Source organism: Triticum dicoccoides, chromosome 1B (genome assembly GCF_002162155.2).
Source record: "Triticum dicoccoides isolate Atlit2015 ecotype Zavitan chromosome 1B, WEW_v2.0, whole genome shotgun sequence".
Lineage (NCBI taxonomy): Eukaryota > Viridiplantae > Streptophyta > Magnoliopsida > Poales > Poaceae > Triticum > Triticum dicoccoides.
Window position 1 is genome coordinate 625,276,603 of NC_041381.1, and position 14,493 is coordinate 625,291,095.

Below are 14,493 nucleotides of genomic sequence, written 5' to 3' on the forward strand. Positions count from 1 at the left end.
GTTGTTTTGCAAATTAATGAGGGGTAGGTGTGTGGTAAGGCTAGGACGTTTTGGTTTTGTAGGTGGAATGAATTGACCCAAAGTGTGTCTAAGGCAATAAGTAACTTGAAGAGAAAATAAGTATGAGTACGCAGATAACAACATGGAAATTTGAAGAGAAAATAAGTGTGAATTCGAAATCCTATTACCCGCAACAAACACATTGATGATAGCGTTAACCTTGCTCTGGAAGAGAAGCCAAACAAAATGTTTGATCTCGTTAGGTACCCTATTGCTCATACCATCCCATCATCGTTTTCTTCATGTAGTGTGTAAGTGTCCTTAGTGGAGGATGGTCGAGCCATTGACGAGGAACCAGTTGTCATTGTCATTGTTGAACTTGGAAATCACACAACAAAGATATCGACGCAACCAACTATGTACAAGCAGTTGAGGTTAATCGACACGTGATTAAGACAAAAATTACATTGACGTTTCTAGAGTGGGAGAAAAGGTCCAGGAAGGCATTTGTCAAGGATAAGTGGTGATGTCAATGATCTAGCAAAACAAGGTCATATGTCATTATTTGGCGGGACAAATAAAACGTGTTGAAGGGGTTTGCTGTTTTGCAAATAAATAAGGGGTAGGTGTGTGGTAAGGCTAGAAAGTTTGGCGTTATAGGTAGCGTGAATTAATCCAAAGTGTGCCTAAGGCAAGAAGTATCTTGAAGAAAATTTATATGAGTAAACAGCTTTCAACAAGCACATTCTAAATGCCTACCACCCACTCTCACCCAAAAATATCTTCATCTGAAAGACATGTTGAACGCAATTACGCATTTCACCGGTGCAAGATTTGTTTGTAGCATAGAAAAGGGGCTGTCTAATTGCATCAATATCTTTGGTCACATTCCTAGGAAGCCTAAAAGCCAAAATTTAGTGTTTTCTTTTCGAGAGTACAAATTTCGTGTTTTTCCGTCCATTAATTCCAAAAAAACCGTTGGATATTTTGTTTCATCACGGTTCGCCGGTGAGTTCAAAGCCCTATGACCGGCGACAAACACATTCATGATAATGTTCACGAGGAATACAAAATCCAGCCACGGATACATGCATGTTTTTGTACTACTTGATTGAAAACACGTGCGTATTTTGGTATCATGGCCATGGAGGTCAATGGTCGATTCCCCCTCATCAAAGTCAAAAACAAAGAAAAAAAGATTCCCCAGGGCATCTAAACCGTCGTCGTCCTAATCCACAATCATGATATATCCGTTTAAGGCGTTAATCACCGCACATGCCGCGGGGCCCCACCCCCTGGACGCCCGCGTGACCAGCCCCCCTCTGCCCCCACTCCGCCCACCGCACGGTCCACGCAGCGGCACTGACTGACGCGTGGCCCACCGCCACTCCCGTCGCGCAGCCGGTCAGGCGGGACGGGGACGGGGCTGACAGCTAGCCGGTGAGAAAAAAAAGGCGCGGCCGGCCACCTTCCTCCGCGGAAAAGGGCGACGGACCACGGCGGGAGGTACCCCGGCCCCACTGCCCGGTGGCCCCGGGGATAGCCACGGCCCCACCCCGCCCATCCTCTTTTTCACCGCGCGGCGCGATTCAAAACTGACCGCACGCATGCACGCACGCTCCTTCCTCCCCCCACCGGCGTGCCGACGGCCCACCCAGCCCGGGCCCGCGAGTCATCGAGACGGGGCGCATACCGGAGCCCCACATGTCATGGAGAAGGAGTGGTTCTGTTGGGGCGGTGGGGCCCACGCTTCACTGGCTCACTCTCACTCTCACTCACTGGCTCACTCACTCCCTTCTTTTTCTCTCGCATTTCATTTCCCTTTTTCTTTTCTTGCTGTCGCCGTCACCTCACCTTGCTGCTGCTGCTGCTACTACACTACCATCCAGCCAGAGCCAGTGCCCAACTCCTCGGCCGCCTCTCCCTGGAAGGAATGGAGGCGTAGGAGGGCGTCCGAGCCAGGCAGACAGAGAGCGGGAGCTAGGGTTCCGCCGCATCCTCCTCCTCCGGTGAGTGACCCAGCCGTCGCTCCCCAGATCCGTCCGCCCGCCGCCGCCCCCTAGATCTGCGCTAGGGCGCTGCTTCGACCGTTTTTTCCGGCCGGGCCCGAGGCTCCGGGCGCTGCATTCGGCGGCGGAGCTCCCCGCGAACTGCCCGGGCCGCGGATCTCCTCGCCCCCTCTCCTCTTCCGTGCCTCGTTTGATCCGTTTCTGGGTTTCTTTTCTCATTTTGAAATTAGTTGCCGTGGTTGCTTTCACTGCGACAGTGCTCATGATCTCGGGGGGTTTGGGTGGATGCCGCGGGTTCTGCCGGTTTTTCTCTGTGTAACAATTAGCTGCGGCGTAGATCTGCGCGCTGACGTGTCCGTCCGGCGGTTCGGCTGCAGGGTCCCAGGCCTCCGGCGCGCGGCGGGCTAGGAGGCGGCTCCGATGGGGAAGTCCCCGGCCAAGTGGCTCAAGTCCGTGCTCTTCGGGAAGAAGACCTCCAGGTCTGGCTCCGCCAAGGCCAAGGATTTATCGGTATGTCAATACTTGGATTGGAGGTGAAAATTGAAATTTTTCCGAGGATTCCGCGGAATCGCCTGCAACTGGAGAGCAGAGATCTGCTGATTGCAACTGATGCTTTTGTTGTTTTCCATGCGTAGAAGGCCGGGGGCAACAGAGGGTATGTTGCTGCCGGGAAGGAGCCCGGGTTCTCGGAGAGCTCCCCGGTGATCTCCGAGCCGGTGCTTGTTACCCCGCGCAACAATGACGCTGTGCCGGAGGTGGGGAAGGGCGAGAATTCCAGCTCGCAAGGCGAAGCGGCGGCTCAGCAAGAAGTGAACCATGATTTGGAGAAGCAGAGCACTGCCGGGTCTGATGTGCTGTCCAATGACCCGGAGCGGCTCAAGGAAGAACAAGCAGCCGTCAAGGCCCAAGCTGCCTTCCGAGGCTACCTGGTAATGCTTATCTTGATGTTGAAATTTCTTCTGTTAAAATGATCAGAAAAAGGGCAAAAGTTATTGTGTCACACCTCTGTGATTATTTATGATTTAATAGTGTTCCTATTCATTTGAATTCCTGCATACACACATGATCATTTCACCCTCTTAATGTTCTTTTTTTTTGCGGTTGTTAATGTTCTTATTAAGCTGCTACAAAAGAAATTCTTGGTATAGCCATTTGGTTTGTTTTCCTTTACAACCATGCTAATTTTAGCATCACATTGGAACAGGCACGTCGGGCTTTCCGTGCATTGAAGGGAATCATACGACTTCAGGCGCTGATTCGTGGCCATCTTGTAAGGAGGCAAGCTGCTTCAACTCTCCGTGCCACATGGTTGATTGTGAAGTTCCAAGCTATTGTTCGTGGCAGGAATGTCAGACTTTCTAGTGATGCAATTCAATTCAGTTGGAAGCTTGCCGAGCAGAAGTCTGTGGTAAATTCCTTACTCATTCTAGTTCCTCCAATACCTGATATATTGTTCATCGTGGGAGCAAAGAGTGCTCCTTTTTATCTTTTCAAACTTTATAATCTTATCAAATATGGATGCTCATGATTTTATTAGTATGTGCTATGTCGAGGAATGCAAGATGTGAGATACGGGTAGGCTAAAACAAGAAGAAATAAGTTTTCATTAAGGCCATTAAAGCCAAGTAAGGCCGCTTTGTACTTAGTTGACAGATTGGCATGATTCTCCTTCAAGCGTCATGTGGATTTTGTAACTTGTTTGCATACAAAATGTTAAATTCGGCTCATGGAATAATTGCTGTTCAATTGGAATAATGTTTCTGTATTCATTTTTTTCACATTAGATTTCTTTATAGTTGAGTGACGGTGATTTGTAAAGACAATATGGTTGGTGGTTAACTTACATACTATTCAGTTGTAACTGGACTAAGAGACTTTGTTAAGCTTATCTTTTTTTTTTGCGGTGATCAGCACAAAAACAATTCTCTTTGTTGCTATTGCATTGAAGATAAAGCTATAATTCTGTATATTGAACATTATGATCATTAGGATAAAGCTATTCAGTTGACATGGATCTTTCTATATGTTTTTAAATGCCTGCCCCTTCTGGTTCAATTTAACCAAACAATAACACTACAGTGCCAATTGTGAGCATTGTGGCTAGATTCTTGTATCTTTTAATGCTTTCATTTTCATTTGTATGTAATGTTGATGAAAACTGAAAAGATTTGCATGTATGACCTTATATTTGATATCTTTACCAAAATTGTTAATACACAATTCTTGCCTTTCCGCTAAAAAAACAATTCTTGCCTTTTCTCAGGGTGCTAAACCAGATGCTTGGAGGGAGAGGTTAGCTTCAAACGCATTTGCCCGTAAGGTATACATGGTCAAACTCTATATAATTATTTGAGGGCAGGGATATACAGAACAAATTATCCTGACCTGTTGAGTCTTTGTGCTCTTTTGCTGTCTGTCTGCAAATTAACCTTTTTCTTTGTATATGTTGTAGCTTCTGGCTTCACCGATTCTGGTAGAGGCTCTTCACTTTCAGTATGATGAGAGGGATCCCAATTCAGCCTTCAACTGGTTAGAGAGATGGACCATAAGCCGTGTCTGGAAACCCGTTTACCAAACAAAGAGAAATGCTATTGCTGATGCCAAACCGCAGACAAAGAGGGCCAGTTACGCTATGGAAACAGAGTCAGGGAAATTGAAACGCAATGCTCGGAAGAGTTCTGCATTGTCAGTTGAGCCCATCCCTCTGACAAACATGCCATTGGAAACTGAAAAAACAAGAAGGACCCCAAGGAAATTCACTAGCACTCCTGCTGATTCAGTGCCTGATAGCCAATTAACTGAACTTGAGAAGGTTAAGCGTAGCCTTCGGAAGGTAACTAATTCCATGGCCGAAGCCTCAAAGGTATCTAGTCCTGCTTGTGATACCCCTGACCACCCAGAGATCGAATGTGAGAAACCACAACGTACTGCACAGGAAGTTCCAGTTTATCCTGAGATTCAAGAACCTAACCATGATGATCAGTTAGAAAATGCGAAGGTGGATATCTTTGTACCTGATCTCAAACCTGAAGGGGAAGTTACTCCATATGCAGTCACAAGTGAAGAAAAACTTGATGAGCCGGCCGTTGTTGCTACAGCAGCTGAAGTTATGCCCCTGCAAGACATTGACAATGAAGAAAATGCTTTGGTGAATGATGCGGAGCAGAGATCCAGAGAAGAACCTCTCTCCGCTGAAAGCCTTAAAGGTGGTAACAGGAGGTCTTCGTTCTCAACGAAGCCAGAATATCCAGAGAACGGCTCCAAAAACTCTCCAGCTGTGCCCAGCTACATGGCTGCAACAAAATCTGCAAAGGCGAAGCTGCGGGGACAGATATCACCTAGACTTAGCGCTGATTCAGCAGAAAAAACTGTCTACACACGCCGCCATTCCCTTCCTTCCCCTGCCAATGGTAAGCAGAACTCGCACTCGCCGCGTACACAAAGGCCAATCCATCCTGGTACCAAAGAGGGAGCGAAAGTCGACAAGTCTATGCTGTCATCAAGAGACGCAGCCGGTAAGTAGTAGAGGATCATTGAATACTCATGTTTACATTAGTAAGACTGTTTGATGACTTGTCAGACTTTCTTACCTTCAGTACACATAGTATGTTTTTGCCTACTTCAAAGTAACTTTTGTAATTGATAATTAGGTTGTTGGTAGAAGCCAATTATTGTTATATACATCATATTCCGTCGTCTTTGTTTGCTATAAAAATTGAGACAAAGTGTTCCATGCCCCAATTGTATTAAAGTCATATATCTTTCTTATTTGGTTCAACAAAAGTAATCAGATAATCGACTAGTATTGTCTTTATTTAGCTCCACTATAAATAAGCAGATAAATGAACTGAGCTGTTCCCTAAGATCATTCGGAGCTTGCTTGCGCAAACACACTGGCATCCATGAATACCATACGAGCCAATTTTCTGAACCGGGCAAAGGTTCGAAGAAATAAGCATAAAATCATATTACTTTTGTGCTGCATTTAAACGGCATTTGCTACAGATAGTTGGATTGTGCATCATACTTGCCACTTGAGCTCAACTCGCCTTGTTCTAACACTAAATCCTGTGCAGAGAGACCGATGAAAGCCGAATGGAGACGGTGAAGACGTGGATCCTCCGTTCCATTTGAGTAGCGTGGCGACGGACGTTTGGGTGGACGGCAGCTTGCTCCTCTGATTGTTTTGCTTCTGATGTAAAAAATGTTCTCTGTGGTCTGCTGCCGCGACATCAAGGGGACCTGCTTAATTTGTTGTGGTGTTGCCGACCTGTTGCCTGAGTTTGACTTATTTTTATAGGGTTTTGCGACGGTCATGCCGCCTTTGGCTTGTGTCTTGTATAGCTGAAGTTTGTCCCCCAGTTTGTTTTGGTTCGCCTTTGAGATACCGTGCGTTGTTAAGTGAGATCGAGAGACAGACGAGATGCTGATGTTAGCAAGTACCTGGGCTGTTTCTTGGTTGGTTATCCCTGATGCGTTTTCTTAGCTGACAGTGAGTGTGATCCATGACATAATTTGGTTATCCATCCCCTTGTTTTCCCAGCTGCATTTTCTTGTCAGTGATGATTTCCTTGTCATAGTTGTGAGTGTGATGTTGCCTCTGGAATAATATTTCCTTGTCATTCTGTTAGCAAACATTTTTGAGGGGGAGCAGAGTGTACAGCTTCGTTAGCCTGAACATTCTTTATGCAGCTTAGCCCTATTTATGATGCGTGTTTTCTCGGTCATGTCCCTGGCGAGGTGAAGCAAAAATCACCGCAGTAAAACAATCCTAGTTTAGCTGGATGTAAATCGAACTGAGAGTGCCGTTTTGGCTATGGGGAGCATATGCTCATGGATGAACACTAAATTAAAAACAACTAGTAAATAAAATTTGGAAATTCTGTTTTTTTGTGTGGATGTTCATGTTAGTCTAACAAGTGTGCTTGATAATTTTCATGTGAAACGGGATAGCAGTGCTTTGTTGGTGAAAAAACAAAATTAAGTGTTATATTTGATGCTCGATTTTTTTTTTGCAAGTAACATTTTGGTGTGACAGTGAATATACCTATAATTTTTTTTGTTATTTACAACTTTTTTTTGGCGGGCAGAACCGCAGAAGCATATACTGCCAAGAGCCGAATTGGAATTTTTTTGCTGAAAATTGAATTCATGTCAGTTGATTTTGTTTGCGAAGGAAGGGAAGGAATAAGGAGGCACATTGGAGCGCCGAGGCCACTGCCTACGGTGCCGAAGGGAGCGTAGCATGCCCGGGTTGAAGGGTGACAGTTTGGGGGTGCATATTGTTGCACTTGTTTAAAGGGATGGCGCCGACTCGGAGATGGGAGGCGGTGAGGGAAGGGCAGGGCGGCAATGCTGGTGCAGGAGCGCCGTTGGCCGCAGGCGATGGAGGAATGGGGGGTGATGAGTGGAGGAGGAAGGTGGAAGAAGCCTATATTTTCAGCAAAACGACCATCTTTCTGCCCAAGAAAAAGGAAATATTCGATTGCCCTATATTTTTTTTTTCTAGTCAGGTCAGATTGACTCTAGCCAGGCCCAAAACGACCATCTTTCTGCCCAAGAAACGGAGGGGAATGGACGCCGGTGCAACCTTCACCAACCGGCCGCATATTCCTCTCCCCAACAACACCAGCCATTTTTTCAAAAAAAAAAAACCCAAAACACGAGGCGCATCGCGTCAGTCATCCGCGTACGGCCGCCTCATCTTTTTCTTGAAGAGAAAGAAGGTCGCCAGCGATAATCTCGACCCGGCCCGCGGCAGATCCGGGCCGTCCGTCTGAGCCCCACGCACCTGGCGATAAAACCAGAGCCCTCCGTCCCATTCATCATCCCTCCCTCCCTCACGGTCTCCGCCCCCCAAATCGCATTCCCTCTCCCCCCGCTCCTCGCCGCCGCTCGCTCGCCATGGACGCCGCCAAGCCCGCCCCGGCCCCCGCCCGCCCCGCCGGCCCGGGGCTCTACGCCGACATCGGCAAGAAGGCCAGAGGTCGGGCACCTTCTCTCCTCCTCCTCCTCTTCCCCGCCGGGGCTTTGATTCGGTAGCTTCAGTGATTGTTTGATTTGCTGACGCTTGTTTCTCCTCGGGCGGGATCTGCAGATCTCCTCAACAGGGACTACACCACGGGCCAGAAGTTCACCTTCACCACCACCGCCGCCAACGGAGCTGTGAGTGCCTCCCTCCCTTCTGTTCGTTCTCAGTCCTATGCTACAGCTTGTCCTGTTGCTCATGTGCTGCTTGCTGTGGTTGAGGTCGCGTTTAGGCGGATAACGGATTAGGGTTTAGGATGGACTCGGGAATGGTCTGGTTTTTGCTTGCGGAGACCCGATTCATGTTGGTGACTGTCCGTGGTTGCCCTGCCAGTCCCCTGTTGAAGATTCGTGCTGACATGTGCTGCGATTGGTATCGTATTTACCGGTTTACGCGTTGTTATTGTGTGGTTTTTTGGGTTTAGTGTGTAGCAGCCCTTCTGAATCATGGCTGCAAGTGGGCTTTGTTCGCTTGTCAGGTCCCACTCGAGGTTTTGGTGTTTAGAGTGGATTGGGTTGTCCGATGACTTCCTAGCTGACACTATGCTTGCAGTGTTTGGAGGTTAATGCACTTTCGGTGTATCTCCAGTTTAAGTTTTTACTCCCTCCGTTCCTAAATATATGTCTTTGTAGAGATTTCACTATGGACCACATACAGATGTATATAGATGCATTTTAGAGTGTAGATTCATTCATTTTGCTCACTATGTGGTCTATAGTGTAATCTCTCCAAAGACTTATGTTTAGGAACTGAGGGAGTAGATGTCTAGCCTTTGCATGTACTCCCAACGTACACTAATGTAAGACGTTTTCCAGATCAAAAAATAAATAAATGTAAGACGTTTTTGCAGTTCTAGTGGCATATTAATTCTGTTCCATCGCTGCCTGGTTGGTATTACCAATGTCAGTTGGTTTTGCGTTTGCTCACATGAAGTGACATGATTGTTGAAGTACACACATGACTATGTAGGAACTTTTTTTCTGTTGGATTTACATGTAACTTCAGTGTCTGTATATCTGATGAAGTTTGCCCTGGTTGTAAAAATTTGTTCTACCAAACATGACACACTCCGGATTTTGTTTTAAACAAGTTGTATGTGTTTGTGAGCAGACTTGATTCATTCAGCAATAACGTGGTCTTGAGTTGAAGTAGTATCTATTACTCCTTACAATTTATTTGCTTGGATTAGAAGCTGTATACTTATTGTTGAATTTTACCAACCAGTATCCAGTGAATTTATTTTGGTTACCTGATGCATGCCTAGAATGTGCCTTATCTATAGCTCTGGTGTGTTTGATCATGGGCCACTGACTATGTTGTTTAACGATTATAATATCCTGATGGGCACTGCGCTAAAGATGGTCTCAGTTATGTTTTTGTGGAGCTACACCTAGCATGACCTAATCCAGAGAATTAATTATGTTATTGTACTATATTGTTGCGATGGTATGCTAAGTTATGGCCATTTTTGTTTTCTTGCTAATTATGGCAACAAACACAACATTTCTTTGTCAATGTTTCTGAACAAATATGTAGTCCTGTGCTTGAAAAGCTTTATAGTGTTGTACTAACTCTCGTTTTCACCTTTCTAGACTATTACTAGTTCAAGCACAAAGAAAAATGAAGCTATCTTGAGCGACCTCCAGACCCAGGTGAAGATTAAGAATTGCACAGTGGGTGTGAAAGCAACTTCAGACTCAAGTGTAAGTTCTTTTCTTCTCCCTTTGTACTTGTTACTTGCCTAATACCATGTCTTTCATTGATGTTTACATCTCCTGAAATCGGAGTCCCCAGTTTCTGTATCAGTTACATTCGTTTTTCCCTTTTACCAGGTTGTAACTACAATCACTGTTCCTGAGCTGTACACACCAGGCTTGAAGGGAGTTCTTTCTCTTCCTTTCCCCTACCAGAAGTCTACCCCTGGGAAGGTATTATCACCTTAACTTTTGTATCCGAGTGTTGAATTATCTTTCTGATCCCCTCAGTGTGCATCTAGGAATGTATTACCAATTCCCACTTCTGTAGCTTAATTATTCACGTGGTTGTTTCAGGCTGAACTCCAATACTTGCATCCCCATCTTGGCATCAGCGGCAGTGTTGGCCTGAATCCAAACCCTCTTGTTAACTTTTCTGGCGTCATTGGGACTAAGGCTTTTGCTCTTGGTATTGATGTTGCATTTGACACTGCCTCTGGTGACTTCACCAAGTACAATGCTGGATTGAGCCACACTAATCAAGATCTTACTGCTTCGTTGAATCTGTAAGTTGTTTCTTCCAGTGCTTTGTTGTATTGAGTAATTGTTTGATTTCTGGTCTTAGCATGTCGTTTACCTTCTACAATTCCCAATTGCCCTTAGCAATCTTTCCTGTTAGCTTCTGATTCCAATTATTTTATTGCTCTTTGCATGATCATGTGCATGATGTAACACTAATTTAGCCTATAAGAGTATTCATAAATGTGGTACTTATGGTGTTTAATTATCAATTTCAGGAACAACAAGGCAAACACCCTGGCTGCTTCCTACTACCACCAGGTGCAGCGCACCACTGCTGTGGGAGCAGAGATCGCTCACAGCTTCTCGAGCAACGAGAACACCATCACCGTCGGGACGCAGCACGAGCTGGACCCCCTGACCACCGTGAAGGGGCGCTACAACAACTTCGGCATCGCAAATGCGCTCATCCAGCACGCGTGGAGGCCCAAGTCTCTCATCACCTTATCCACTGAGGTCGACACCAAGGCCATTGAGAAGAGCCCCAAGTTCGGGCTGGCCCTGTCACTCAAGCCCTGATGTGGGATTGGCGGGTGCGTTAGGATGCTAACATTTTGGTACTATCAGCTCTTGGTCCAGCGAACAAAGCTTGGACAGACAGAACTTGTAATGCCCAACTTTGGTGATGCGACAAACTTATCTGTCGTTTTTTAGCCTGTTCTACCTGAGGGGGTTTTCTACCCAGTTGATCTGTGCTACTGGTCGTTATGCACGGGCGTATTGCGAATTTGTGATGTCGTGAAATCTGAATGCCACTTGGATGTGCTTTGTGTTTGTGTTTGCTTTGTTATGCAAAATGCTTCCCAGAAAAACCACAACGCAAGTAAACAATCAGACAAACCACTTTTGCCTATGGTCTGCTCTCAGACCCATATTTGCCAGATGCAATCAACCATCGAAACTTTGTACCAAAGCAGTCAATTAATATGAATTGGAGGGAGTAATTTAATTTTAATAGGGAGCCACAGACTGCTAGAAAGAATTGTAGTACTTGGCAATTACAGGACTCCTTAGCTGACTTCTGGTTCATAGTGAGTTTGATATTGAGTTGATAACTAATTTTTTTCCAAAACAGCACACAATCGTTGCTATCACTAGAATAGAATAGAATTGCGATGGTTTTACTTTTGGCGACTAATAGGCGCCGGCGCACCGGCGGAACGGTCGCCTGCCAGCCGCGCGATCCTAGCGCTATCCTCGTCTTAGAACTGCTTCGCAGAAAAAAAAGAAAAAGAAAACTGCTGTAAAGAGGGAGCCGTTTACATGTTAGTATGCATCTCCTAATTGAGCCTATATTCCTTGTGTTTTTAAACTTGTAGAGTTCTTTGCATTCACTTAGCAGGAGGCTTTCATATAGTTTCTCAAGTCAAGAGATGTGAATCATATTTTAAATTCTTCGACTTATCAAGGCTGGCACACCAGCTCTTGGCAATGAGGTCACTCTAAATCTCGTCGTAATACTTCCGCTCTTGCCTTTTGAGACCTGCAGGGGCGGACGCAGGATTTGGCCAAGCCCAGGGCCCTAGGCTGCTACAGTGCTACTACAGTACTGCTACAGTACACAAAATGCTATAGTCAACAAAGCAATTCATCCTCACGCCCCAGGCCCAGGCCCCCCCGGCCTGGGTCCTGGATCCGCCACTGGAGACCTGTACTGGACACTTGGTGGTGACAAAGTTCTTGGATATGTTTTTCTAGTGGACAAGCCGAAAGGTGCGTTAATCCCTCTAACGAACTGGTTACGTTTGCACTACATTGATTGACAAGAGCAACTGGTTAATTTTTGCAAGACATAAGTGGTTCCTCTTTAAGAAGAGGTATATATGTGTTCCCGAGGGGAAATTTATCGAAAGGTTGAAGTTCCATCATTACAAGTGTACAAAATTCTAGTAGATTTACCAACACATTTCCATTTAATCACACATAAATCAAATTTATCATTGTCAATTTTACACTCGTGATATGTTTTGTCATGACAAAAACCTACACAAGAATAAACATTGTCTGGTAATAAAAAATGGTTCTACTTATAAGTTATAACCATGAAAAGGTAACAATTATTTCCTACATAACAATTTGTTCCTCGAGAAGTAAGAAGATCAACATATGCTAGCACCAATTATCCATCTTGCACGTGCTAGGGGATATATAATGAGTTCTTGCCAAAAAAGTTCTAGCAAAATGATACTAGAATTAAATTGGAGCAAGAAAAATGGAGTAATGTTATTGCATTTTATTAGAGAACTAAAATATTTAAACCTATGTAAATAAGAGCTCAATCATCCATAGTAGTAGCATACTAGATCACGGTTGGTCTACGAAAATTCCAAGTGCCACCATATCATCACCGGTTTTTGTAAGCTTCTTGTCCATTAGAATAGAAATCCTCGCTAGCGCCCTCCCGCATTGAAGCATAGGCCAGGCAATTGGACGGAGGAGGTGTATAAAAGTAGGAGCCGACCATGGCCATTAGTTGGAAGGGTGTAAATGAGAGAGGCATAGGGAGAGGGGATGAGGCTATTTGACAAAGCATGCTCGATATGAGGCGGTATCTCGTGAATATAAAAGGTGGCATAGGACCCCCCCCTCTCGCACGTGAACTAGTATGAGGTTTCTCGAATGCTCGATAGAGTTCGATCCACTACTGAAAGGAGGGCGAAATAGCATGGCTGTAGGGTGGGGCCATTAAAATGATATCCACCCCATCAACGATAAACATTGCACCCATGAGAGCAAAGCAATGCAGTAAACACGACCGAGCAGCTCCCATCGCTCAAGTTCCCTAGTAGACACTGAGTAGTGTAGCGACACTTCTTAACCAAAGTAACTTTTGTATGTAGGTAACGATGGGCCACAATGATTATATAGTTCAGTAACAAGGAAAGTTAAACATATGAATCTCTCTATTAATTCATATCCGAGGAGTTGCTTAATAATACACACCATGCATATTCTGAAATAGTGCATAGGAAAACAAATACCTAATTGGGAAAATGACAAGGGCATAAAGATTGATCGAGCATGTCTCCTTCCTTGGTCAAAAGCAACCTCTTCCGTATGTAGATAACGGTGGGCCACAATGACTATATAGTTCAATAACAAAGAAAAATAAACTTATGAATCTCTTTATTAATTCATACCCGAGCACTTCTTTAATAGTGCACACCATGCATCTCATGAAATAGTGCAAGAATTTTTTTACCTCATCGAGGAAAATGACAAGGGCATAAAGAATGATAGATGGTGTCCAATACAGGGGATGGCCAATGCCCAGGAGCACGACCTCATCCAAGACACGGGGCCCACCAGGCCCAGCATGCGGAGCAAACCCTAGAGGGCGAGGGTGACCTTTGTGATGTCCAAGAAAGGAGGGCGGCAGCACCCTCGATCGCATCTACCTTGTAAAACCATAAACCTCTCCTGCCTATATAAAGGAAGGTCTAGGGTACCCATCGATCATCTATCCACAAACAAAAAAACTCTTGGTAGCAATTTCATACAACATTGTAACCCCTCGCACGAGGTATCCCTCCACTATCATCAAAACCAACAGGATGTAGGGTATTACTCTCTGAAGGCCCGAACCTGGAAAAACCCTCGTGTGACCTCTGATCCATGACTTCCAGCTGCACTTGGACCCCTACCGAGGGAACTGGCGGGATTTCGCTCCGTCAATGATCGGGCATGTATCCTTCTATGGTGAAAAGCAACTGCTTTTTTGGCATTACTCATCGATAACAGAATAGGTTCATTAGCACTTCCACCCCATTATCTTGGACTAGACCGAACCTCCCGCATCTTCATCTTTGCCCCCAACTCATTATTATCAACCATAATTACTTCTATTACGTCCTTCCATTTTATCATCTATTATCATACGAACCACAGACTCCCAAGAAATGCTCATATTAACCAGAGAAAAATATATGAAAATATGAGCTATCAACCAAGTTACAATGGCCCAGATGAACTTCAATAGGATTGAATCAACTCATGTCGCTGAAAGAATAATAAAACACTACCCCGTGTTTCCTTCAGAAGACTTCCATGCCAGTATATGTTCACCTATTGTTTCTTTTGCCATCTCCGCCATCTCATATATATTCTCCTATGCATACGTCATTCTAACCCTAGGTCTTGTGAGCATGACAAAATGAATACCAGTGAGTGTTGGTCATTGCCC

The 14,493-nt window shown here is 45.1% G+C and overlaps 2 protein-coding genes across 3 annotated transcripts; both read left to right on the plus strand.

The window, feature by feature from the left end:
• The first annotated feature begins 1,823 nt into the window (after positions 1 to 1,823).
• Positions 1,824 to 6,568, plus strand: LOC119349201 (protein IQ-DOMAIN 31-like). Of its 2 annotated transcripts, none has more exons than XM_037617230.1 (7): positions 1,824 to 2,009; positions 2,387 to 2,519; positions 2,645 to 2,938; positions 3,214 to 3,417; positions 4,273 to 4,329; positions 4,462 to 5,524; positions 6,086 to 6,568. In XM_037617230.1, exons 2-7 carry the CDS (start codon positions 2,430 to 2,432, stop codon positions 6,115 to 6,117), a joined length of 1,740 nt encoding a protein of 579 aa, XP_037473127.1. In that variant the 5' UTR covers positions 1,824 to 2,009; positions 2,387 to 2,429; the 3' UTR covers positions 6,118 to 6,568. The 2 variants fall into 2 exon arrangements, with proteins under 2 accessions (XP_037473127.1, XP_037473128.1); XM_037617231.1 differs by having other exon boundaries at positions 2,648 to 2,938.
• Positions 6,569 to 7,835: 1,267 nt separating this feature from the next.
• On the plus strand, positions 7,836 to 11,084 carry LOC119349202 (mitochondrial outer membrane protein porin 2-like). Its single transcript, XM_037617232.1, has 6 exons — positions 7,836 to 7,995; positions 8,107 to 8,174; positions 9,630 to 9,740; positions 9,870 to 9,965; positions 10,089 to 10,297; positions 10,529 to 11,084. Exons 1-6 carry the CDS (start codon positions 7,914 to 7,916, stop codon positions 10,827 to 10,829), a joined length of 867 nt encoding a protein of 288 aa, XP_037473129.1. The 5' UTR covers positions 7,836 to 7,913; the 3' UTR covers positions 10,830 to 11,084.
• Positions 11,085 to 14,493: the final 3,409 nt, after the last annotated feature.